Source organism: Epargyreus clarus, unplaced genomic scaffold, assembly GCF_041222505.1.
Source record: "Epargyreus clarus isolate Ecla_fem2 unplaced genomic scaffold, WU_Ecla_fem_2.2 ptg000016l, whole genome shotgun sequence".
NCBI lineage: Eukaryota > Metazoa > Arthropoda > Insecta > Lepidoptera > Hesperiidae > Epargyreus > Epargyreus clarus.
Genome location: NW_027332224.1, coordinates 6,454,494 through 6,481,401, shown reverse-complemented (window position 1 = coordinate 6,481,401; position 26,908 = coordinate 6,454,494). Strand labels below are relative to the sequence as shown.

Sequence of the window (26,908 nt, the reverse complement as noted above, 5' to 3'; positions counted from 1 at the left end):
CTGCACAAGCGCCCCTGGTGGAATAAATGTACATAATATCTATAGATATACATACAGTCTTGTAGTTTTCGTTTTTTATTATTTGCAATTAAACGACACTGAATTAATTAATCATTCGCATTCAGTGACCTACAATCGTCGATTAGAATTTTTTAAAAAAAAATTAACTCAAATGATGGATTTTTTCACAAGTTACAGTGTTTTCAGGTTTCACACATGACGGACAGGAAAATTTTTTGACCTATTTTGGTGTTTTTTTCCAATTCTATTGCAGTAAATCAATTTTTAAAAAGTATGGAATTAATCTCCATTAAATTATCTCGACAATAGTATGCAAAATATCTTGATTCCGTGAACTATCAAGGCTATAATAATAAAAATAGCCGCCAAAATGAAGCGAAAAAAATTTTTCGATCGTAAAGCACTCTCTGATGCTTCGCATCATGAGTCGTGCAAAAGATAGTATATGCTCAGATACTCTATGCTCGTTTGCTACTTATCCTTACTAATATTATAAATGCGAATGTGACTTTGTTTGTTTGTAACACATTCTTGTCTTAGACACAACCAATTATCATTAAATTTTGTACACACGATATCAGGGGTCCAGCAAAGGACATAGGATACCTTTCATACCTTTCCCGAAGGATAGGAAAACTCTGACCGCGAACGAAGCCGCGGGCAAAAGCTAGTACTCGTATCTATAGTATAAATAAATAGTACAGTTGGTCCAATAAACAGCGACACGACAGACCACACGTAGGCACCAGACAATGACCTGGATTTGGGTACAGTCATCTTTGTGATACGGAGAACACATTAACGCAATTCCGAACGTAATAATCCTGGAAACTGCTGTTTTGAAGACACTTTCGAGTAAATTGAGAAGTTATGAGGAAAACCTTTTTTTAGAACGTTAATTAGCGTTAATTTTTTTTTTTTTTTTATAATATAAGAGTAGCAGACGAGCATGCAGTCCACCTGATGGTAAGTGGCTACTGCCGCCCATGGACATCTGTAATCAACCCCAGATAGGATTAGATATTCCTACCTGAGGTCGGCCACAGATGCGCCGCTACCCCTGAGGACTAAGCTGGAACGCCTCGGAAAAGTCTGTCTCCCTTACCACACCCTTCAAACCGGAACACAGCAGCGCTTAACACTGCTGTTATTAGGTAGAAATAGGTGCGGCGGTGGTGCCGCCGGAGTCGAACCACAAAGGGTTCTACCACCTTCAAAAATACCACCTGCAAATGGTAAACATATTTCGCTTTTTGTGTGATAGAACCTTTCATGGTTCGACTCTGGAGACACAACCACATCTTATAACAGCAGTGTAGCATTGCTGTGTTCTGGTTTGAAGTATGCTAAGGAAGATATACTTATTCGAGGCGTTGCAACTTAGTAATCAGGGATAGGAACGCATTTGTGGCCGATCTCAGGTAGGACTCTAATCCTACCTTGAATTGACTACAGATGTTATTCAACTGTTTTTTTAACTTTGTAATATATTGCTCGTTTGCTGCTTCTACATCTATATATTATATATAAAAAATGAATGTTTGTCTATATGTCCTGTATATAATCGTAAACTATGCATTTGATCATATGACGATCTTTAACAAAGTTGTTAGGCATGAGCCCACAAAGGTATCTGAGGTGGTACGACAAATTTTCGACAGATGGCGCCACTGTCATTCTAATGAACGTACAAATTTTCACTTATTGTATGTCATGTTATTTTTTTAAAACGCAGTCGAAGCCACGGGCCCTACAAGTAATAAAATAAAAACAAAGATATTTCCGGCCCAACAGCCTAATTAAATTTCGCACACGAGACATATAAACGTGTGTTACTGTCATTATATGTAGATTGTAGGCATCAAATAACATATAGACCGGTTTGCAAAATTAATTTAGCGACGTCATCAGGCGATCTTGTTTTTGTATAGAATAATATACTATTTTTAACTTTTATTTATCTATCAGACGTGTGCCCAGCAGTGGGGACATTTATAATATAGGAGTAGCAGACGAGCAGTCCTGATGGTAAGGTTACTGCCGCCCATGGACATCTGTAATCAACCTAGATAGAGTTAGATTCCTACCTGAGGTCGCCCACAAATGCCGCTACCCCTGAGGACTAAGCTGGACTACCTCGGATAAGTATTTCTTATAATATACTCGTAGGAGTAGCAGACGAGCATGCAGTCCACTTGTTGGTAGCTACTTACGACCATGGACATCTGGAATCGACCCCAGACAGGATAAGACGAGGTCGACCACAAATGCGCCGCTACTCCCGAGGAGTAAGCTGGGATCCTAAATGTTTATATAAAATTCTCGTGTCACAGTTTTCGTTGCCATACTCCTCCGAAACGGCTTGACCGATTTTGATGAAATTTTTTGTGCTTATCCGGTATCTATGAGAATCGGCCAACATCTATTTTTCATCCCCCTAAATGTTAGGGGTAGTACAACCCTAATTTTTTTTTATTTATATGGCAACACAACGTTTGCTGGGTTAGCTAGTATGTTTATAATATGTTTCGAAAATTCGATAACAAAACGTATAAGAGAATGGAAAATTCAAGATTCGTCGTAATGAAACGATAATATTATAAAGAACGTAATTATTTATAGTTAGGGCATACGTAACCGTGTCGTATTTAAAATAAATATTATGTTGAAACTGCGTAATATGCCGGTGTGATGTGATCGCTAAAGCCTTGATAGTCTGGTGGTTGAACCTCTCGATCGAGGTCCGAGGTTCAAATCCCAGGCCTCTGATTTTTCAAAGTTATGTGCGTATTAAAAATTTATTATCACTCGCTTAAACGGTGAAGGAAAACATCGTGAGGACACCATGTCTGAGAAAAAAAGTTTTCAAAGGTATGTGAAGACTACTAATACGCACTTGGCTAACGCGGTGGACTATGGCCTAATCCTTAAAAGAAAACTATACCCGACATTCAGAATTCCAATAAAAAACTAATTTGGTCAATGATCATCATTTACATTTCGAAATGTTAGGTGTAAGTGATTTTATGGGCTTTTTGAAGCCTCTAGTACATCGGGGCCCTGTGCCCTTAGAGTAAAAACTAAATAGTTGACAATCGGACAAAGGGTTTCACCTTCAAAACCAGCTAAACCTGGAAAACTAAAATCTTCCATACGGAACATCTAAATCTGGCGAGTCGCCACTCTCCTCTAGGTCAATGTCGGTACAGCGTACTAAATATAAACACGTCGCCGCGCGAATTATGGCGAATCTATACTAATATTATAAAGACGAAAGCTTTGTTTGTTTGTTTGGTTGTAATGAATAGGCTCAAAAACTACTGGGCCGATTTTAAAAATTCTTTCACCATTCGAAAGCTACATTATCCACGAGTAACATAGGCTATATTCTATATGAAATATATTTGATAAATAGATTTTGAGGCGGTACAAAGTTTGCCGGGTCAGCTAGTTGTTTATATATTTCTACGTCGCGGGAATAGGTGTTTGATGGTAAACTACTTACGAGATAAGTATTAGTGAAGAAGAGTAGAGAAATTAAAAGAAATAGCCAAGTTCGAGTCGAACTCGAACACGGAGTACCGGTTTTTTGTATGACGACCCCCATTTATATTCAAGTTTTTTTTCCACTATTAAATTTGTTGTTATAGCCGCCACCGTTATATACCCTGTAAAAAATCAAGTGCGTTTTATGACGGTTTAAAAGACAGCAAATAATATATAATTCCGTTTTGAGCTTAGGTACGGAACCCTAATTAAAAAAAAACGATAAAAAATTGATCTTTAAACAATCCAACAACATTTTCTTTAATCGGAGCTACGGTAAGGGCTCTCTAGAAAACTACAGTTTAGATCTGGATCATAATCGTCTTGGCACCCCATGTCTTACTCGAGTAACGAGTATAGTCCGCGTTAAACTGCTAGTCCGCTCTGAATATAGAAATGAATCGCGTCGCCATAGCAAATTGTATGACTGCATCTGCTCGCAACAACTTCAGAGCGGACTAGCAGTTTGGCGGGAACTATACGAGTCCAAGCGCGAGATGGACTACTTGGCGTTTAGTGGGCACGTAGCCTATCTATATTTTTAAATATCAGGCAAACGTTGTGTTGCCATATAAATAAAAAAATGTTAAGGGTGAAAAACCCTTATCACTTAGGGGTATGAAAAATAGAGAGTAGCCGATTCTCAGACCTACTGAATATGCATATCAAATTTGGTGAAAATCGTTAAAGCCGTTTCGGGGGAGTACGGTAACTAACATTGTGACACGAGAATTGTTTAATTAAGAAATCCTTTTCCCACGGACTAAATTGTGAATCTAAACCATTCTCAAGTCCCCTTGAACACACACAACAAATTTCATCAAAATCAATCCAGTCGTTTAGGAGGAGTTCAGTGACATACACACGCACATAAGAAATATATACATTTTTTTTTATAGAAGTAGTAGACGAGCATGCAGTCCACCTGATGGTAAGTGATAACTGCCGTCCATGGACATCTGTAATCAACCCCAGATAGGATTAGATATTCCTACCTGAGGTCGGCCACAGATGCGCCACTACCCCTGAGGACTAAGCTGGAACGCCTCGGAAAAGTATGTCTCCCTTACCACACCCTTCAAAACGGAACACAGCAGCGCTTAACACTGCTGTTATTAAGCAGAAATAGGTGTGGCGGTGGTGCCGCCGGAGTCGAACCACAAAAGGTTCTACCGACTACCTACCTTCCGAGGTAAAGATTATATAGTCTACTCTACATCTGATGAAGTACATCTGATAAATGCGGTTGTACGGCAGTCATAGTTCATGACATAACCAAGTACCGACAAAACTAATTGACTTGTAGATTTATACGTCCAGTCTTACACCGTAAGATGAAACATCCGGTCATTCGGACCAGTCATTTGTGATGACTAGATCTTGGTTTTCCGGGTGGTATTTCTGGAGCGATTTGCCAAATGTGCGCTTTACGAGAATTCAGTTGAGCTTATAATACAAAAGGAGCTCATGATCATGCAGTTCACCTGATGGTAATTACTTTTTTTTTTATTAATAAAACGTTTTTTCCACTGACGGTTCGTCCGTGCCTTTTTTAAGATTATTCTTTATTTTGTTATTACTTTTGCACATGGACATCTGTAACAACCCTGGATAAGATTATAGTTCTACTTGAGGTGAGCCACAGATGCGTTGTCATCCTTGAGGGCTAAGTTGAAACGCCTCGGAAGAGTATGTCTCCCTTACCACATCCTTCATCAACCTAATACTGTCCCACTGCTGGGCACGGGTTTCCTCTCAGAGTGAGAAGGATTAAGCCATAGTCCACCGCGCTGGACAAGTGCGAATTGGCAGACTTTACGTTGGTAGACTTCAATTATCCTTATTAACTTTTCAACTTATTCGATTGAAATTAATTGGTTTAATTCAGTCGCAAGATTTGACCTTCAGTACAAACGAACTAACAAGTCAAGCTTTGTGTTTTTGTATATGGGAGTAGCAGGCGAGCATGCAGTCCACCTGATAGTAAGTGACTACTGCCGCCCATGGACATCTGCAATCAACCCCAGATAGGTTTAGATATTCCTACCTGAGGTCGGCCAAAAACATGCCGCTACATTTAAGGACTAAGCTGGAACGCCTCGGAAAAGTATATCTCCCTAACCAGTTAAATAAACGCTTTTAAAATCAAAGAGGAAGCTCATTTAATAACTACTAACTTTAATGAAATGAAATAAACTACTCACTTTAATGAATCATTTGAAAACAGCTGCAGAATCTAACCGAACAAAAACAGAATGCTTACTATCTCATACAGTGCAAGAACGTGGTTATCGCGGGTTGTTTACTTCGAAACCTGTTTGGACTTTGGACTGAGATGCTATCAATGCGACAGGTGCTTTGAACTGCATGTGGACGTCCGGTTTTTTACACGGATTTTTATCTCATATCGACCCATTTGAATTGGAGCAAAAAAGCACTAGGTAGTGGTTAAAACGCGGCCTCTCGACCGAGGGATCCAAGGTTCGCATCCCAGGCATACACTTCAGATTTTTGAATTAATTATTAACTACTTAAATTAATTATTAATGTATTTTAATTAATTTTTAATTAAATAATAAAGAAAACGTCGCGAGAAAACCTGCAACTTAGAGGAGTTAAAAAAGTTTTCAAAAGGCATGTAAAGTTTACCAATTGGCATTTGGCCAGCGCGGTAGACTATGGCCTAATCCTTTTGGACAGTAATGGGTTATTTATAGGGATCCACATGAATTAAAACATGGCAAAACCCTTCGTGGTTCGAATCAGGAGGCACCACCGCTAAACTACCTTATAACAGCAGTAGGGCAGCTGTGTTGTGGTAAAGATGCAGCCACACATGTATTACTGCCCTTGAAGATTAAATCGGAATACCACGAATAAATGTCGATACAAAGGGCGAGCCCTTACCACATAACAAACCAGAAAACAGCAGCGCTACACTTAGGGTTGCCACCCGTACTTTATAATAAAGTATTGTACGTTATTTCAGGTAATTGTACTCTATACTTTATGAGAACAATAAAGTACACGAAAATACTTTAATTCGCATGATTTGATTTAAAAGTTTAGTTGTAAGTATTTTTCTTTAAACGAAATTTATTGATTGGTGCTGAATCGATGTCGTCACTCGCCAGCGCGACATCCCTTACCTTAAATATATTAATAAAGAAAAACAAAGTGTACTTTATTTTGATATTATGTACTTTTTTTTCTTACCTATAATAATCAATATACTTTATCTGTAGAAAAAAAGGTGGCAACCTTTTTTTTTTTTTACGAGGGGGAAACCTTCAAAAAGTACCCGGCGCCGTGGGAGCGACGCAGGGTTATGTGGGATTTTTACCGCACTAAAACCCCCCCGGTGGCCGTCCTCGGCGCTGCGTAGAGGGCTCCGGGATCTCCAAAGGAACGCAACCGGAGTCCTCTTAGCGCGTTGCCCCGTCGGGCTCTGCCCAGGTGAGCTTGACGCTCGCCACACCGTCTGGTGCGTACGACGGTATGCGACCACACATACCGCCGCCCTTCCCGGGGTCGCTTACCCACTCTTGCCGCCCGCAACCCCGGAAGCCCCCTTTTAGTCGCCTCTTACGACAGGCAGGGGATACCGTAGCCCTATAAAGGTGGCAACCCTAGCTGCACTACTCTTACAAGGTAGAAGAAATAAGTGTCGCGAAGGTATCAAACCATACGTAGAATATTTTACATATAACAATGTATAGAAATATTTCTTCTGTATGCCTCTTATCGATGAGTGTGACGTCAGTACCACATTTAACTAATTCGGCACGTACAACCATTAACCACTTCTTAAATTGGGTAAGGTCGGTACGTTACCTTTTGCAACCATCGTGATGGAAATACTAAGTTTAATTTAATGAAATGACATTTAATAAACATATGTTGAGATATAACTATTTGTGCGACTCCGACGGCACCACCGCCACACCTATTTCTGTCATAACAGCAGTGTTAAGCGCTGTGTTCAGGTTTGAAGGGCGTGGTAAGGGAGACATAGTTTTCCGAGGCTTCCTAACATCGCCCTCAGGGGTCCTTAGTCATCTAACAACCCACCCAAACAGTAGAAATTCGTTTTTGATAATCAATCTATCCATTGTTTTGCCTGCTAAAGATCATACGTATACATTTGATAATTTCTTCATACTAGTAATTGACATTTTTTAACGCGTTTATATGACGGATTCGCACCTATACATATTGATATATATATATTGATAACAAAAGAAAAATGTGTGACGTCACTACTTAAATAAAGCCTCACACCGTAATCGTTAGGTATCAAAACCAGCGCCTGTATGGTAAATAAGCACAAACAAACAAACATTTATTATTACTGTATACATCGTTGTGCTGTTATACTGGAGCCGGCCACAAACAGTTTTATCTGTCTGTCTGAAACTAGGCCGCTATTGTATTACGTACTGTTGTTTACGAAAGTGCTTTATATTTTTATTTGTTTTTATTAGGGTTCCGTGCCCAAAGGGTAAAAACGGAACCCTATTATTATGACTTCGCTGTCTGTCCGTCTGTCACAAAGCTCATCTCTGGAACCGTACTAGATTTACACTTGAAATTTTGGAACCATGGCACCATCAAAAACTAATTATCACTTGCTTCAAAGGTATTTCAAGGAACTTCAAGGAAAACATCGTGAAGAAACCTGCGTACCTTAGAAATCTTTAAAAAAAGTTTTCAAAGGTATGTGAAGTATACCAATTCGCACTTGGCCAGCGCGGTGGACTATGGCCTAATCCTCATTCTGAGAGGAAACCCGTGCCCAGCAGTGGGACAGCAATGGGTTGATGATGATGGCATCCATGACAAAGGATAATTCCATATGTTAAGCTACTGTGTACAAATCATATTTTATTTATTTGTCAAACACTTTTCTTTAGAACTGTACTAGTAACTTCACACCTAACCTAACGACACATACTAAACATAATATAAATAATATCATAATAACAGTATTATATACGGGTATATACGGGTGTTATATATTCTGTGGTCACATTTACCTACAGTCAAGGTAGAATTGTGAATCGTAAAATAACATATATGTAAAATCGTAAAATACATATGCTATGATAAAAATAAACTAAATATTTTAATGGAAATAGGAAACACGCAGTCCACCTGATGGTAAGTGGCTACTGCCGCCCATGGACATCTGTAATCAACCCCAGATAAGATTAGATATTCCTACCTGAGGTCGGTCACAGATGCGCCGCTACCCCTGAGGACAAAGCTGGAACGCCTCGGAAAAGTGTCTCTCTTACCACACCGGTGGACTATGGCCTATACCCCACACTCTGAGAGAAGTCTTGCCCAGCAGTGGGACAGTAATGCACGACGCCATTGTAATGACATACTTACAAGTCGTGCCTACCGTAATAGCTCATAAATTGATTTTATATTGAGAGTTGATGAGCAAATGTTACCATACTTTGTATTGGTTTAAGAGTAAAAATTGCATGCAGTATTTTATCAATAATATCCTTCGTAATATTGCGATCAATGCCAAATAAATCAGACGTATTTACACTATAAAGCAAATTGTTGTAGTATTTGAAGGTCAGTTTTTAAGTAGAACCCTCTGTGGATTGACACGAGTGGCACCACCGCCACACCTATTTATGCTTATAACAGCAGTGTAGCGCTGCTGTGTTCTGGTTTGAAGGGTGTGGTAAGGGAGACATACTTTTCCGAGGCGTTCCAGCTTAGTCCTCAGGGTTAGCGACGCATCTGTCGCTGACCTCTGGTAGGAATATCTTGTCCTATCTTGGGTTGATTACAGTTGTTCATGGGCGGCAGTAGCCACTTCTAGTCCGCATGAAACTACTAGTCCTGAATATAGAAATGAATCGCGTTGCCGTAGCAAATTGTATGACTACACCTGCTCGCAACAACTTCAGAGCGTACTAGCAGTTTGGCGCAGACTACCAGGTGGACTGCAATCGTTTGCGACTTCAATCTTATAAAAAATTACGTCATTTACACTCCAGACAAGATGCATTATTAATGTAAACAAATATATTAACATGTCTGTAACCTATGACGAAAGAATTGTCACGCGAAAATCATTTGATCCAATTGACATGAATGAAGGCACGCACCTACGTTGTATATTTACTATGTAAATTTAGTTTGAGTGTATTTTTTATCGTAAGCGGTAAAATGGTACCAATTAAGTAAGTGGTTCTGAAGGTGGTAGAACCTACTGTGGTTCGACTTCGGCGGTGACACCGCCACACCTATTTCTGCTTAACAACAGCAGTGTTAAGCGCTGCTGTGTTCTGGTTTGAAAGGTGTGGTAAGGAGACATACTGTTCCGTGTCGTTCACAGCTTAGCTTAGTCCTCACGGGTATCGGCGCATTTGTAGTCGACATCAGGTAGGAATCTTATCTTATCTGGGGTTGATTACGGAAGTCCATGGGCGGCAGTAGCCACTTACCATAAGGTGGACTGCAAGCTCGTCTTCTATTCCTATTTCCTATTATATTCAAGTATTGATATTGATATTATATTAAAATATATATTTTTTTAAATGGTGTTTTACGGCCTTGGCTTTTTGGCTTTCAGCCTTATTAAAATATTGCATCGGAAACCAGAGACAACTGCGCACACATCGGAAATAATCGCGCCATGAAAGGAACTATCACGTGATGCGTTTCCTCGCGCGCGGTGAAAAACGTCCCGTGTGTTCTAAGCCTAAATCTTAAACATAATTTATTTTATAACAATTAACGTCTGCGGAGGGTAATGTAATGTTCAATGCGAGCGTATATATGTATATCTCATTCTTTCGCTCCCACGGCATAGGGTACTTTTTGAAGGTTTCCCCCTCGTAAACAAAAAAATAATGGCCCGCCCTGCAGTCAGACGGATTTTTACATTTGAGGTGTCGTTGGATTCAACGACATGTTAATTAATATGTGGAAAATCTCTATTATATGGAAAATCTAAATTATGGGAGTAACCATAGGTTATATTTTAAAGTAGTCGGATTTTTATTTTTATAATAATTGCTAGTTTTTTTTTAATTATGTAATATTGTAAGGCATTTTGGTATCTCATTAAAAATATATTAATTAATTAGTTAAAAAAATCTGCAAGTAAACATAATTGTTTTTTAATGTTAGGTAATGTAATAAGGTAGAAAAAAATATTAATTAACGTAATAGATAGACCATTATGTAATATGAATTATGCAATTTATTATCAACATTAGATATCATTATAAATTACGTCGTTAAAATACTCAAAGATTAAGTACTTTTTCATTTTTTGATTTACACATAAAGTAATTATTAATTACTTATATGTATCTAGGTATGTATTGGAATCTTTGAACTCGATTTTTACTTTAATGGAAAATTTTGAACAATTATCGAAAACTGATGAAAATAGATGTTTTTAATAATATTGTCCCATTGGCCTTATTAGGATCATCGGGATTAATGATTCGAGGCGGTGTTCTGGGTAGATGACGACGCGGATATATGGTAGACTATATATATTTTTAATGGTGGTAGGAACAATATAGTTCAATCAAGAAGGTATTATAGCTACACCTACTTCTAGCGTAAAGCAGCTCTGCATATTATAGACCTAAAGGTATAATATTCCCAATTCTCTGTGTTAGAAAGGTATTTCACCGCTTTAAAATAGTATAAAGGCACAAACATATGATTTTATCATTTATTGTTTTAGTTCTTGACAAATAAAGAACATTTACATATTAATAACTAATACTACGTAATTTACGTAACAATAAATAAGTATTTCAAACATTTTAGAGACATTTTAGAACGGAGACATGGCAACACTTTACGCAATAATTTCAATTCTCAAAATTAGTTACTCTTTCTTGTTAGGAGTGATCAATCTACGTACTTTACTCATCTAAGACAATAGCCAGTATTATACATTGCTACAGTATTATGAACTTAGCCTTAGTTATGTAAACAAGACACTATGATGCAATACTTTCTTATCTTACAGTATAGTATTGTATTAGTAATTATTTTGAAGGTGGTAGAACCCTTTGTGGTTCGACTCCGGCGGCACCACCGCCACACCTATTTCTACCTAACAACAGCAGTGTTAGGCGCTGCTGTGTTCCGGTTTGAAGGGTGTGGTAAGGGAGACAGGCTTTTCCGAGGCGTTCCAGCTTAGTCCTCAGGGGTAGCGGCGCATCTGCGGCCAACCTCATGTAGCAATATCTAATGCTATCTGGGGTTGATTACAGATGTCCATGGGCGGCAGTAGCCACTTACCATCAGGTGGACTGTATGCTCGTCTGCTACTATTATATTATATAAAAAAAAAAAGTAAAGAATTGGAGTGTGATTATTTTTAACACGCTTTTATTAGCTTGACTAGTATGTATGTATGTATGTATGTAACTACGTAATGGAATCTTTGAACCCGATTTCTATCCACTTTGAACGTTCAATTTAATACAAAATTTTGAAGAATTATCAATAGGAAAAAGTGTGAGGCGCTTTTTGAAAACTGTTAAATGGATCACCCATGCTTTTTTCACAATTATACTATTTACTGTTCCTTAATTAATTCCTAGATTGAAAATTATTTTATAATTTTTAGTTGATTTTATCTTATAAGTGTGGTTTTTAGTTTTTTATACTATATTTATTTTCTTTCTTTTTTTAACTTTTTCTTTCTAGCTTTTAATATTCTTCAAGACTTGATTTCCACCAAAAAACAGTGTTGTAGGGATTGCCACTACTGAATTGTTTTAAAAGTGTTTTATAAAACAGTAAATTTATTTTTTACTAGTTTTTGCCCGCGGCTTCGCCCGTGTCTAAAAGAAAATAATATGACATACTAACATACATAAAACTGAAAATTCGTACCCTCACTGGAACGACAGTGGCGCCATCTGGCGAAAATTGGTCGTATCAACTCTGGAACCTTCGTGGGCTCATGGATGACAACTTTGCTATAGATCATTACTTGATCAAATGCATAGTTTACGATTCAATCCTTACTAATATTGATTAAAATAATCGTTTTTTTTTGGTCCAAAAGATCGATTCTCTGATTAAGTAATAGATCTTAGATCGCCATCCCTAGTTCCCGTGGGATTTCTGGGATAAAAACTATCCTATGTCCGTTCTCGGGTCTCAGACTATCTTTGTACAGAATTTCATTAAACAGACAGACACAGACAGACAGAGTTACTTTCAGATTTATAATATTAGTAAGGATTAGTAAGGATTAAATTACACATTGATACACACATTTTCACACTTCCAAAAATACATACATAAGAACACATATGCATTTTTTTTATAAAAAAATAGGATGGATATTTTTTTGCAATTTTTTTTTGTATTATTTAAAAATCTGTGATGAAATCTACTTTTTCAAGACATCCACATATTTCTGATCCTTCATACTAAGATAAGGCAGTGGTATAAATATCTATTTAATTATCATTAGCTATAATTTATAAATTATCTACAATGTTTGTGAAAAATTATTTAATTGTTAGTGATTATGTTATCATTTACTAATTTAACTATTTAAACAGAAAAAGGTGACTAAGTCCAAAAAATTTAAGTGACTTGCTCTTTTTACTTTGTCAATGTATGTTTGCCATTATTTTGTAGCTCTGGTGCATCAGCTTTCAAAAAAAAACAAAAAAACATATATTTTTTTGAATCTTATGAAAGAATAACAACAAACTTATGGGAAAAGAGTAATAATTATTTTATATAACATATAAATACTTAAATGAAATATTTTATGTTAGGATTTTTTTATTTATATTACAATATATGGATCCAATTGGAACTATAAAAGGTATAATATAAATAATTAACAAACACTTTATTACTTTAGTATCATTTTGAAAAATATTACATATTCCTTTTAAAGGTTTTTTGTTGTTTAGATGTAAGACTAATTTTATTTCCATGAACTTAAAGTATTATGATTATTAATTTTTGTTCTAATTTAAATTCTAATTATTGGATGCCAAGAATTATTCACAAAAAATAAAGTTTATATCACATTTTTTCTTTTAATCTTTCTTAATGTTGTACAAAGACTGGTTTCAAAATGCAGCCAATATAATTACATAAATTAATGTCCAAATGCCACATACAAGTGTTCCACATTTACACAATGCATTTCCCGCCTTGCGATGTCTTACGATATAAGGTCGGATATGTTGCGTAAGTGGAATAAAAACCAAAAGGGTTGACCAATCGGCCTTGAGAATTATTTAGCGAATACTGAAATCGATTTTATTATTTTTATAAAATAAATATGTTCCAATATGAAATATAATATATTTGTTTATCGTGTATTTATATGGTATGTGCCTACTATGTTTTATTGCTGTATCTAATTTGGCAGCAGTATGTATCGACACTATTTTTTTAAAACGTGTTCGAAATTCAAATGTACACTTACCAAAATCTATAAACTGCTTTATAGACAGCGGTGAAGGGTTGAATTGTGAGTAGAAGTCCAGCATTTTGGTCACATTGGTGAAAATTGTCCCTGCGAGCCTCATTTTGGTGATTTTTCGATAAATCTTTACACAACAAAAACGTAAAACGGCGACCACTATATTCAACAAGTCACTAGATATTAGCAAACATAGCGATAAACCATACTATCAACAAAATATTTATTTGCACGGACGCGATAACCCCTCATAAGTGCGCAAAACGTTCAACTGACAACAGTAACAGTGACTTTGCTTTGACAAATAATTAAACAGCGTCATCAAGCGTCAGTGAAATTAACTTCACTCGAATAACTCGAATGATTAATAACAGCTCGATCATACCCGAGGGAAAATGAAAAACGATTTATCATTTTCGTTGTATGTTGATTTTGATTGAAAGTAGTTATCGGAAATGCCTATTGCAATAGATAAAGCGTAAAATATTTAATTAAACTTTAATATTTTTAGTATTCTTTACAACATTAATGGTGCCATGGGAAACCTAATCATATCGAGTGACTTTTTTTCGATTAATGTCTCATAAATGAACTTCAAAATTTTGTAGCATAAAGTAAAGTTTCTTATGTAAATTTTATTATTTTATATCTAGCTTCAGTTTTTGGGTATAGTTCAGTTATTTTTTTAATTTCAGAAGTAATGTCTGCTGAATTGATCAAAGTATTCGATCGTGTCTTCTCTTTTATTTTTCGAACGTAATTACTCGTGTCACTACTGTCAATGTCAATTGGGGTCAAAATTCTTTTGTGTCAAAATTGATTTTTTTATAAATATTTTGCGAAAGGCGGATTTTTTGAACAACTTTAATTGTGAAGTATGTGATAATATATTTTTTTAAATACTAATCAGAGATATATATTTCAGATTAATGTTTAAATTGGCAGAATTTATTGTTCGGAATCCAAAACGGTACAATGTCCGAAGCACTTATTCAGTATGTATATTTAAAAGTATAGTCTTCGCCAAACTGCTAGTCCGCTCTGAAGTTGTTGCGAGCAGGTGTAGTAATACAATTTGCTATGGCGACGCGATTCATTTCTATATTCAGAGCGGACTAGCAGTTTTACGCGGACTATAGGGATTACCACTCGAAGTAGATAGCAGGGTAGATAGTTAAAGTAATGATAGTGGTTAAAAATACGACCCTTAATCGGGAGGTTCGAGGTTCGAGATAAAAAGGACTCACAAAAGTTATTCCATCTTTACCTTAAAGCCAAATTACCGGAAAGCCGATATATTCGTTTACACAACACGCCAAGTTATATGTTCAATATTACTAAATTTAAATGGTGATCTTTCATTAATCGTGTTTTACTTTTCAATATATTATTTCTACTACTCCCTTGGACCCCCAAATTCTTGTGTTCTGAGTGGGCAGGCATTCCTCCAAATAGCCCAGCTTAGAGATGTATAGTCTGCGCCAAACTGCTAGTCCGCTCTTAAGTTGTTGCAAGCAGGTGTAGTCAAACAAACTGCTATGGCGACGCGATTCATTTCTATATTCAGAGCGGACTTGCAGTTTGGCGAGGATTATAGCTTTCTTCAAAATTCACTTTAACGATTAAAGTATGTGATAATTAATTATTAACTTATATATTAACTCTTATGCTACACCTAGATGGCTCACAAAGTCTTCGTTTACGGCACGCTAAAGCAACATGAGCCTAATCACCACTGGCTCACGAACCCCAATCACGGTGTGGCCAGGTTCGTAGCCCCAGGAGTCACGAAGACTAAATACCCACTGATCATTGCTACGAGATATAATATACCGTTCCTGCTGTTCAGTCCTGGGAATGGATGTAATGTTAAAGGTGATTCATCTTGATTTTTCTTATTTTTATTTTTAACAGGAGTAACAGTCAAGCAATCAATTTGATGGTAAGTGCTTATTGCTGCTGATGGACAGCTGTAATCTTTTTTTTATAACATAGGAGTAGCAGATGAGCATGCAGTCCACCTGATGATAAGTGGCTACTGCCTCCAATGGATATCCGTTATCAATGCCAGATAATAAATAATAAATAAACGCTTTTTACACTCACAGCCCCACACTAGGATTCCCTGTGCCGTGGGTGCCATGGACACACACATAGACAAATACACAAACACCCAGACCCAGAAACAGAAAGTTAAATTCATCATTTAGATATATGTCTGGCCGGGAATCGAACCCTTTGCGCGTCAGACCGGTATGGTGCCCGCTCCGCCACGCGGGTCGTCAAAAATAAAATAAAATAAAACTAAATATCTTTCTGAGTTCGGTTACAAATGTGCCGCTACTCCGGAGGACTACGCTGGAATGCCTCGGATAAGTATATCTCCCTTACCACACCCTTCAAACCAGAACACAGCAGCGCTTAACACTGCTGTGACTAGGCAGAAATAGGTGTGGTCCACTCCCTTAAAACGAACACAGCAGCGTTTCACACTGCTGTGACTAGGCAGAAATAGGTGTGGCGGTGATGCCGCCAGAGTCGAACCACAGAGAATTTTACCACCTTCAAAATTCTCTACATACTTATAGTGTTATAAAAATTGTGTGTGTTCTTGGCAGGTGAGGTGTACGAAGTTGATGATGTGATGCTGAGTAAACTGGATATATTGGAGGACCACCCCAACTACTATATTAGAACTATGGATGATATCATTATTGAGAGAAAGTAAGTGTGATAAATGAGGATACAGTTATTTCGTTGTTCATTAGGATCCCGTTGCTGGCCTCTGGTTTTTACTCAGAGTGAGGTATATAGGTCATTGACCATAATACTGGCCGGGCCAATTGGTAGACTTCACATATTTTTGAGAACTCTCAAAAAGGAGGTTCTTTATTCAACCCTTATGTATGTAAATATGCATGCCTGCGATTTTCTCAAAAACTACTGAACCAATTTGGATGAAATTTTGGTAATTATGTTTTTCTACATTATGATAATTTATTTCTAATACACACAGAACTTTAAAAAAACCACAGTCATTTGGTGACTTCCCGCTACTCGTCAAGAGATGGCGCTACACGTATTCTGAATCACGCAATCGAAGTTTTCTCATCATCTTGCATATATATAGGCTCCGAACTGAAACTGTCGGAGCACAGCCGCTGTCCAGACACGATCACTGGCAGTACTGCAGTACGGCAGTACAGCAGGAGATCTCCCCTCCCCAAAGATAGATAGATTATTAATAACGAATAAACGCTTTCTACACTCACAGCCCCACACTAGGATTCCCTGTGTCGTGGTTGCCATGGACACACACATAGACAAATACACAAACACCCAGACCCAGGAACAGAAATTTAAATTCATCATTTAGATATCTGTCTGGCCGGGGATCGAGCCCGGGACCCTTTGCGCGTCAGACCGGTATGGTGTCCGCTCCGCCACGCGGGTCGTCAAGCGCGAATATTAATCAAATTTCATTTTAAATTTACAGTAGGTCCTTGGAGAAGGAAGTAGTATGCTGCTGGGTATACTTCCTGATGAACTTCAAGCCCGAGTTACTCAACAAACAGCAGTTTGAGAACTATTCCTCCTCCGACACCCACGGCCTGCCTTACATGGAAAGGTCTAAACGAGATCCTACTTACAATTACTATCCTGAAGTTAAGGTTTGATGTGATATAGACAGATTTTATCAGGCATGGATTTTTATAAGGCATTTTTTTATATTATTTTTTTGTTTTACAGAAGTGAATGAGCATGCAGTCCACCTGATGGTAAGTGGCTACTGTCGCCCAATCCCAGATAAGATTAGATTCCGTTGTTAAGTTGGCATTAGATGCATTCCTTGAGGAATGTACCTAAGTTGACTGTAAATGTATTGTTACCTTTGAGGACTAAGTTGGAAAGCTTCAGATAAGTATGTCTCCCTTCCACACCATTCATACCCTTCAAAATACAGTCCACCTGATGATAAGTGGTGCTGTATGGACTGTAACCAACTCCATATAGAACAGGTTCTACCTAAAGCCGATCATATGCATTGCCATTCGTGAGGACTAAGGTAGTTGGCTCATAGGTCAGTTATCCACACTTTTCCATCGAAACGCAGAACTACTTCACCCTAGAAATAGGTGTGGCAGCGGTACCCCAGGATTTACCCTGGTGTATTACCATTAAAAAACAATCCAAAGACTATATGAATTGGTATTGTACTCAACAAGATTAATTGTAAGTTGTAATCATTTATTTGCAAATAATATGTGTATTATCTGCATACATATATTTCTTATGTGCGTGTGTATGTCACTGAACTCCTCCTAAACGACTGAACTGATTTGATGAAATTTGTTGTGTGTGTTCAAGGGAACTTGAGAATGGTTTAGATTCACAATTTAGTCCGTGGGAAAAGGTTTTTTAATTTTTAATTCGTAAGTAGTTATAGAATCGGAAACTATGCATTTGATCAAGTGATGATCTTTAGCAAAGTTGTTGTCCAAGAGCCCACGAGGGTTTGGGAGTTGGTAAGACCAATTTTCGACAGATGGCACCACTGTCATTCCAATGCAGGTACAATTTTTCCGTTTTATGTATGTCATATTATTTCTATAAAATGCGGGCGAAGCCGCGGGCACCACTAGTATAATATATAATTAAAAAGATCCTATACATACTATGCACTAATAGGCACGCGAATGCATTTATTTTTAAAAGTTTTATCGAATAATTATTATTTTAAAGTTTTTTTCTTTTTTTACAGTAACAACGAATCTACTCTAGACGATTTGGATGAGGATGATGTTTTTAAAAAATAAATTTTCAACATCAATTCGCGCGTTAATTTTAAAATGCTACCATAGTGCAAATACCAATGTACCTAATACCTAATTGACTAATTCAATTGAATATACTTTTTGTAAATAATATTTATATCTAATATTTAAATATTTTGTGATATTTTATCATTCCTGTTGGTTCTTTATAAATTTTAGTTATTTGGAATAAATGACTAAGATGTATTTTTTTTTATTGTTGCGGTCATAGATTAGTAAAGATTACTCACTCCTAACTAGAAAATGTGCCCAGTTTTGAGAATTGAAATACTTGTGTAAAAAAGTTTTGCCGTCTCCGTGCTAAAATATCCCTAAAATATTTGAAATAATTATTTATTTATTATGTAAATTCATGTGAATTACGCAGGATTAGTTATTTATTCGTAAATTTTCTCTAAAAATGTTTTTATTTGTCAAGAATTCAAAAAAGAACTTACGATAATAAGCCATTTGTGGCTTCATTCAATTTCAAGGCGGCGAAGTATCTTTACTAATCTATGGTTGCGGCATTAATCTCTTTTTTGTGCGTGGGCAAGACTGATGTGGTTTATAAACCTCTTCAACTGAGGATCCTGTATCCTCCTCCAAGACCTTATAAAGGTTGGAGAAGGGCGTAGTAGAGCTTCCACGGGAGAGCAAGCTCTTGTGCAAAGAGTATAGTAACCTATCTCTTGTAGGCTATCCCTAGGCACCACCGCCACACCTATTTCTACTTAATAACAGCAGTGTTAGCCGCTGCTGTGTTCCGGTTTGAAGGACGTGGCAAGGGAGACAGACTTTTCAGAGTCGTTCCAGCTTAGGAATATCTAATCCTATCTGGGGTTGATTACAGATGTCCATGGGCGGCAGTAGCCATTTACCATCAGGTGGACGGCATGCTCGTCTGCTACTCGTTTATTATAAAAAAAAGGCTATCCTTTAACTAAACAATCGCTACAAATACGTATCTGTCAGCAAAAAATGTTTAATACATTTGTAAAAGAATGTAATATTTATTTAAAAATTGAATTTCGATTTTTAGGATGAAATATCGATTTACTGAATCGATCTATTACTAAACATTATATTTACACTTTATAATGTTTCAATATTTGCAACTTTATTATGGAAATAAATAATTTATTAACGCGTTATTACTTCTAAAAGTAATGGACGACAAGTAGTTTATTCAAATATTTTAGTGATAGGTATCATTCCGTTTTACGATCTGTAAAGTAGACATAATCAGTTATACCACAGTATAAGGATATACAGTAATTTAACTCGGCCCTGTCCTTGAATTAGATACCTACGGTTGCGCTGGGCACGGTAACGCGTTAGGGCTGCCTGCCTACAGTTTTTTAATTACATCTGCATACTTGACTTTCTTTTTAATTTTTTGATTGTAAATGTTGTATTTTTTTATTTATACAAATGAATGCTATAGTTAATTATATAGAAAGTGTTGAATGAAAATGCATGTTATGTTTTTTAATATGTATATATTACGTAATAAAAACTATTCTTATAATTGGGTACTTGACAGTTACAACAATAAAATATGAAATATGTTCGACATGATAGCTTATAAATTAACATAAATTATGCAAAATTTAGTTTAAATATTTAATACAATATTTAATAATAATTTTAATTAGAGATGCGCCGAATAGTGGTTTCACCAAATAACCGAATACCGAATATTATTCGGTTTAACTTTCACCGAACTGGATATTCGGCCGAATGATTCGGTTTACCAATTCATTGTTTTGCCGCGTAAACAGGTTCTAATATTTCTTGTATAGTGTCCATTATTGTCAATTTGCCAGTTACCTGTGTTCATTAAAACTTTGATTTAAGTTGTAAAAAGAAATACTGATTTGAGGTTTAAAATAAATGTTAACTATACTAACTTTAGAATCTATACAAATAGTTAAAATTTAAGTGTCTGTTTGTAATGTCAAAATAACACATTTTACTAAGACCATATAACATAAAAGGAAAATATAAAATATACGGTACATACGGTACTTATAACGAAAAAAATATTATTTCAAATTTGGTTTGTTCCGGCTAATCTTTAAGACTTTCACTGGCAATTAGCTGATGTTATAGACAGTAACATAGGCTACATTAATTTTGGAAAAAGAATTAGGGATAAGCGCAAAAAAGTTAAATCCCATGAAAACTTCAGAGTATTTACACTTTTAACGCGGGTGAAACCGCGGGGCACAGCTCACACTCACAGAATACCAAACGAATATTCGGCGCATCTCTAATTATAATCTATACTCCGATTCATAATTGGGTATCCAAAATGTAAACAAAGGTGTTGACCTATCAAGAAAATACCTTTCAAATGGTAGTTTCTTATTTTTGACGATCTTAAAATAATACAACAATAATAAAATATTGATCTAAATAAATTAAGATCAATTCTCATTTTCTAATATTTATATTACCTCATTCAGAATAGTCCCTCGGCGGCATATCGCGCGAACAAACGGGTGCCGAAAGGCCGCTAGGCCACGCCCTCAGCCTTTGTTGCGCCGCGCGACGACGAATAAATACGACGCGTGCGTTGTGCAAGCAAGCCCTTCGTTTATCAACAGTTTCGAGTTTTATTTTGCGCGGGAATAATAAAAGTTGTAAATTGGTCGAAGAAATAGTTTTATTCTATTAATTCAGAAGAGGGATAACCTCAAATAACAAGCTCTGACATCTGTCTACTGAACCAAAATTACAACAATCATACGTATTTTTTTAAAATATCAAATTGTATTAATTAAAAACTAATCTAATTTAGTAGTAGTAGTACCTAGTAGATTAAGTATCTAGTATTAACATAAAAATCATTGTAATTGTCTTACCTTTCGGAGTTTCCAGGCAGTTTAAAAAATGTTATATCTGGATGTGTTATTGACGAATTGAAGCAACCAAAAACAACACAATATAATCTATAACTTTTCTTCGCCATATTATTCTTGAAACAACAAAATATCTTACAAAACCGTCACATCACCCGCTCGTCACCGTGGCACATTCACGAATGTTCGTGTACCGAGTTAGTACCGGCCCGAGGCGAGTAGGCGTGGCTTGCGTTTCGTGCGTTTGTATGAAGATAAAATACTGTATATCCTTATACTGTGGTTATACCTTTGTTATTATTTCTTATATAAACGACGAAACTTGTCAATATCATATTGACGTTGACGTTTTAAAGTTTTGTGCGAATTGCGAACTTAAATACAATGTGTATTTTGTAGGTTATGTTTAGAAATATTGTTTTGTTATTAAATTATATTAAATAATCATGGATTTCGCTAGGAAACAACTGGAGAAATATGGCTGGACTGACGGTAATTATGTTAAAATTTGTTTTCTGAAAGTGTGTAGTGTTTACATATTTTATGGACAAAGTTATTTATCTTAATTTTTATCCGAGATGGTCAACGTTTCATCATAGGATGTAGAATATGTTTTAGAGTTCCGGTTTTTTTTTAATAAAAGTAGTAGACCAGCATGCAGTCCACCTGATGATAAGTGGCATGGATGTCTGTAATCAATCCCAGATAAGAATAGATTCCTACCCGAAGTCGACCACACAACTACACTCACACCACAGATGCGCCACTAGTCGGTATCCCTGAGGACTAAGCAAGAACCCTTACCACACTCTTCAAACCACAACACAGCAACAAGTGCGTCAGGTATAGTCCGCGTAAAACTGCTAGTCCGCTCTGAATATAGGAATGAATCGCGTCGCCATAGCAAATTGTATGACTACACCTGCTCGCAACAACTTCAGAGCGGACTAGCAGTTTGGCGCGAATTACGGACATAAACCACCTATAACCATAATCTAACATATATAATTTATTTGTCTCCAGGTAAAGGCCTGGGTAAATACGAGACAGGTATGTCGGAGGCATTAAAACCGAAGTTGAAACGGAGCATGACCGGTATAGGTCATGACGCAGCCGCTGACTTCACTGAGCATTGGTGGAGTGCCTTGTACGATAAGGCTGCTAGCAATATAGAGGTTAGTAGTCTTATCTATTTATCTATACAAAATAGTTTAAAAAAACTAAAACATGCTTTTATAGTTAAGTAAATATAATTCTTAAAACAGTAGAAACTCCATTATCCAGACCAAAATTTGTAAGACGGCAAAATAAACTGCAAATGACAAGGTGTCATCCGGTGTCTGCATAGAAAAAATATGTCAATGGATGTCAGTTCCATTTTTATTTATTACTAGCTGACCCGGCAAACTTTGTACCGCCTCGAAATCTATTTATCAAATATATTTCATATAAAATATAGCCTATGTTACTCATGGATAATGTAGCTTTCGAATGTTGAAAGAATTTTTAAAATCGGTCCAGTAGTTTTTGAGCCTATTCATTACAACCAAACAAACAAACAAAGTTTTCCTCTTTATAATATTAGTGTAGATATTTTATTATTCAGGTTAGGTTTCGAAAGTTTTCACTTCTGCCAGCTCTCCGTGAGTGCAACTCGTTGATTTTTTGCTCAGTTCATCTCTGGTCGTGCTATATTCCCTTAATGATTGCAGGTCAAAGAAAAAGACGGCAGCACAAAAAAGATAAAAGCAAAAGATAGCACGAACTTCCAAATCACCAACAGTACCTGGAAATTGCACAAGAAACATAAATCAGAATCGCAGGAGCAGTATAAGGACTTCTTTGTGAGAACCGCGGTGCTGGGGAGCGGAGGGAGTAGGGTTGAGAGGGTGAGGGCTTCGGAGGATGAGGAGGATTGTGAAGACAAGAATGTGGTCAAAATGACAGATGAAGAGCTGTTTGCGGCGTGCGGTGGACGGACCGCGCATAAGTAAGTATAACTCAAGAGAGGTGTAAAAAGAGCTCCCATAAGGTTAAATTAAAAAAAAGAAACTGAAGGTTCGGGACTTTTGTGGTTCGGACGGCACCACCTCCACACCTATTTCGGTATAACAGCAGTGTTAAGCTGCTGTGTTCTGGTTTGAAGGGTGTGGTAAGGGAGACATATTTTTTTGAGGGAGTCCAGCGTAGTAAGGGATAACGGCGCATCTGTGCCTGAACTCTGATAGGAATCTAATGTTTTCTGGGGTTGATTATAGATGTCCATGGGGTCAGTAGCCACTTACCATCAGGTGCATTGCATGTTTGTCTGTTATGCCAATTAATAAAAAAATATTTATAAACTATATCATATCGAAGGTGTTTAGAAAATATTTTTACAGATTCAATGATTTTTTCCTTAAATGACAGGAAAGAAGAAATAGAGAGTTGCTTTTCGCTTTCGCTTTTATTAGCTTGGGTTGTATCTATACATGTATGTATGTAAAGGAATCTATGAAATCGATTTTTACCCACTTTGAATGATGCAATTAATTTAAAATTTTGAACAATTATCAAGAACCAATGACAATACGCAATTTTAATAATTTCATCCCATTCTCCTGATCAGGATCATCAGGAATCAGGATTAACGATTTTCCTTGTGCAATTTTAGTATGGTTCTTAGTTTTTGGACTATAATTATTTTTTCTTTATAAATTCAGAATGATGTTTCTATTTACAGGGGAGCCCGCCACGGACTCAAGGCGTTGGGGAAACTAGCAAGAATAGAACAACAGGAACAATTATTGCTCCAGCAACCACAGTTTAGTGGGTACAGTCATGCTAAGAAGTTGAAACAGAAGACAGAAAATGATAATGAAATTGTCGAAGAAGCCAGCTTAACTTGTGATGAAGGTCCTACAGTATCTAAAAAGAAGAAAAAGAAAAGAAAACATTGTTTTGCACAAGAAAATAATGAGAATAATTCAGAGGTTAATGCAGAAGAATTTGTTAAAAAGAAGAAAAATAAAAATTGTTTTATGGAAGATGTAGATGATAGTTTGGACTTAGAAGATGTGAGATCTTTGCTTGAAGATACGGAAATGACATCTAACAGTGTTGCCATAGATGAAAATGGAGTATCTAAAAAGAAAAAGAAAAAGTTAAAAAAAGATGCAGAGGAAGGAAGCGAGTTGAGTACAGTTACTAAAAAACCCAAGAAAAAAAGAAAACATAAAGACATAGAAGATTGTGAAATGGATATCTCAAGCGAGTCAAAGAAGAAAGCTGTATAAAATTTTTGTAAATAAATAATATGAATAAAAATAATTATTTATACATGAATTTATTGTTTAATATTGCCTTTGAACTCCTTAAATACCTTTGCTGGCCTTTTATTGTTTCGTGACAAGAATAAGTGTTAAAACTGCGTGGGAATAATTGCAGTAGATAACTCTTGCAATAAATGTTTATCTTTAGTAGCTGAAAACACTAAAATATAGCTGAAAATACTAAAACAATGATCGTATTGCGATCTATATTGAAGATTTTTGCTTTTATACTAAATAAAACTACCCATGTTAGGTATTTTTATAAGTTTTAAAAGTTACATGGCTTATTTTATAATATATTTTTTACTGCGCAATATATATCATGCAACGTTTACCCGGCGATTCCTCTCAAACTAGGATAGACCCCAAACTTCAGCCTGCACCTGAAAAAACCTGGGTTAGCTCACGGAACAAAAAGAACGAAAAGAAACGCGAAATGATGAAAGACTCGGATAGTGACACCTCGCAAACTACGAGCCGTTATAAAACCCCTCAAGGCTCGCCTTTTAACAGCATACATGAAACGTTAAACGTATTTCGTGACGAGTTAAAATCTATTCACAGTTTATTAAGCGCAATGAAGGAGGAACAGGAAAATAATTACGTTAACATAAAATCTGATATAGGTGAAATCAAAAGTGACATTTTGGAAGTGAAAATAAAAAATTTGGAATTCGAAAAAATTATCGAGGACATTAGCACAAAATTTATGGATTTGAATCAGAATCAACAAGACTTATCGGATAGTATTAGGAAACAAGAAAATAAATTAAAGGATCTGATACACAAGAACTTGCAGTTGGAAAATCAGCTTAAGGACTCAACCGTCGACATACACTATTTGCAACACCAGTCTGCCATAAAGGAACAACGCGACCGGTTGAACAATCTGGAAATTATTGGTATACCTATAAGTAAGAGTGAAAACCTATATACAATTCTCGAATCCATGACTATAAAACTTGGTGTGAACCTAGCCCCAGAAGACATTGACCACATTCACAGAGTCCGTAAATTTCCGACGTCCACCACACAGAATAACGCTAGCCTTCCACCTAATATTGTTTTACACCTCACCAGCCGTAGGCGTAAAAATGAATTTCTCGCCGCTTACAAAAAACGAGGTATAATTAACACCACGGACTTAGGACTCAACGGACCGTCTAAGCCTGTCTTTATCAACGAACACCTAACACCACGCAACAAATTACTTTTGAAGAACGTTAGAGATGCAAGTAAGAAAATGGGTTATAAGTTCGTTTGGGTAAAAGACTGCAAAATTTTTCTTCGTAAAAGTGAAACAAGCAAAATAATTCATATTTCTAATGAGAGTGATATACCCAAGATAAAGTGACTATCCTGTAATTCATATGCAGCTTATCTGTGTAATGGTTATAACACTTATATATCTAGTGTAGTTAAGTTTCACTGTGAGGCGCAAAAAATATGCAAGTCACTTCGTATTATCCACGGTCTAACTTGTTACTGCACTAAGTTATTTCTTATACGATTAAAAATTATATGTTTGTATGAAGTAACATTAATTAAAATCCTTTGTTTGAGATACTTTCGTTATAGAAGTATAGTGTACTTAATATTAAGTTTAGAATCAAGTTTTGTTTTTATAGCAGCCAAACAACATTTTAATTATACTATTGATTATTATTACTTAAGTTCTAATAATGGATTACAGCTCATAAATTGTAGGCGAATACATGACTTCTACTTCAAAAAATGGCCAACTTAAAGTTTAAGATTGCGTATCAAAACGTCAGGGGTTTGCGCACTAAATCTAATGAATTTTTTGCACGAACAATTCTATGTTCATACGATATTGTTTGTTTAACAGAGACATGGCTTAACGATTCTTTTTATAGTAACGAATTT

At 36.3% G+C, this 26,908-nt stretch overlaps 3 protein-coding genes across 8 annotated transcripts in view; 2 read left to right on the top strand and 1 right to left on the bottom strand.

Moving 5' to 3' along the window:
- Window positions 1-14,310, bottom strand: part of Pdk (pyruvate dehydrogenase kinase) — a 55,359-nt gene extending 41,049 nt beyond the window's left edge. Inside the window, exon 1 of the mRNA XM_073081701.1 lies at window positions 14,033-14,310. Within this exon, the coding sequence (XP_072937802.1) occupies window positions 14,033-14,135 (103 nt within the window). The 5' untranslated portion in view covers window positions 14,136-14,310. The remainder of the gene's footprint in view (window positions 1-14,032) is intronic.
- Window positions 14,311-14,798: 488 nt separating this feature from the next.
- LOC140748684 (putative gamma-glutamylcyclotransferase CG2811) lies at window positions 14,799-19,055 on the top strand. 6 transcript variants are annotated; one of them, XM_073081532.1, is made up of 6 exons: window positions 14,815-15,024; window positions 15,709-15,904; window positions 16,648-16,753; window positions 17,526-17,700; window positions 17,780-17,808; window positions 18,792-19,055. In XM_073081532.1, the coding sequence occupies exons 1-5, from the start codon at window positions 14,959-14,961 to the stop codon at window positions 17,783-17,785; spliced, it is 549 nt and encodes a 182-aa protein (XP_072937633.1). In that variant the 5' UTR covers window positions 14,815-14,958; the 3' UTR covers window positions 17,786-17,808; window positions 18,792-19,055. The 6 variants fall into 6 exon arrangements, with proteins under 6 accessions (XP_072937635.1, XP_072937633.1, XP_072937632.1 ...); XM_073081535.1 differs by lacking the exon at window positions 17,780-17,808 and having other exon boundaries at window positions 14,831-14,904; window positions 14,975-15,024; window positions 17,526-17,657; XM_073081534.1 differs by lacking the exon at window positions 17,780-17,808 and having other exon boundaries at window positions 14,799-14,904; window positions 17,526-17,657.
- A 3,008-nt stretch (window positions 19,056-22,063) lies between these two features.
- On the top strand, window positions 22,064-25,034 carry LOC140748686 (G patch domain-containing protein 4). Its single transcript, XM_073081539.1, has 4 exons — window positions 22,064-22,202; window positions 22,734-22,885; window positions 23,423-23,700; window positions 24,433-25,034. Exons 1-4 carry the CDS (start codon window positions 22,157-22,159, stop codon window positions 24,983-24,985), a joined length of 1,029 nt encoding a protein of 342 aa, XP_072937640.1. The 5' UTR covers window positions 22,064-22,156; the 3' UTR covers window positions 24,986-25,034.
- The last annotated feature ends 1,874 nt before the right edge of the window (window positions 25,035-26,908 follow it).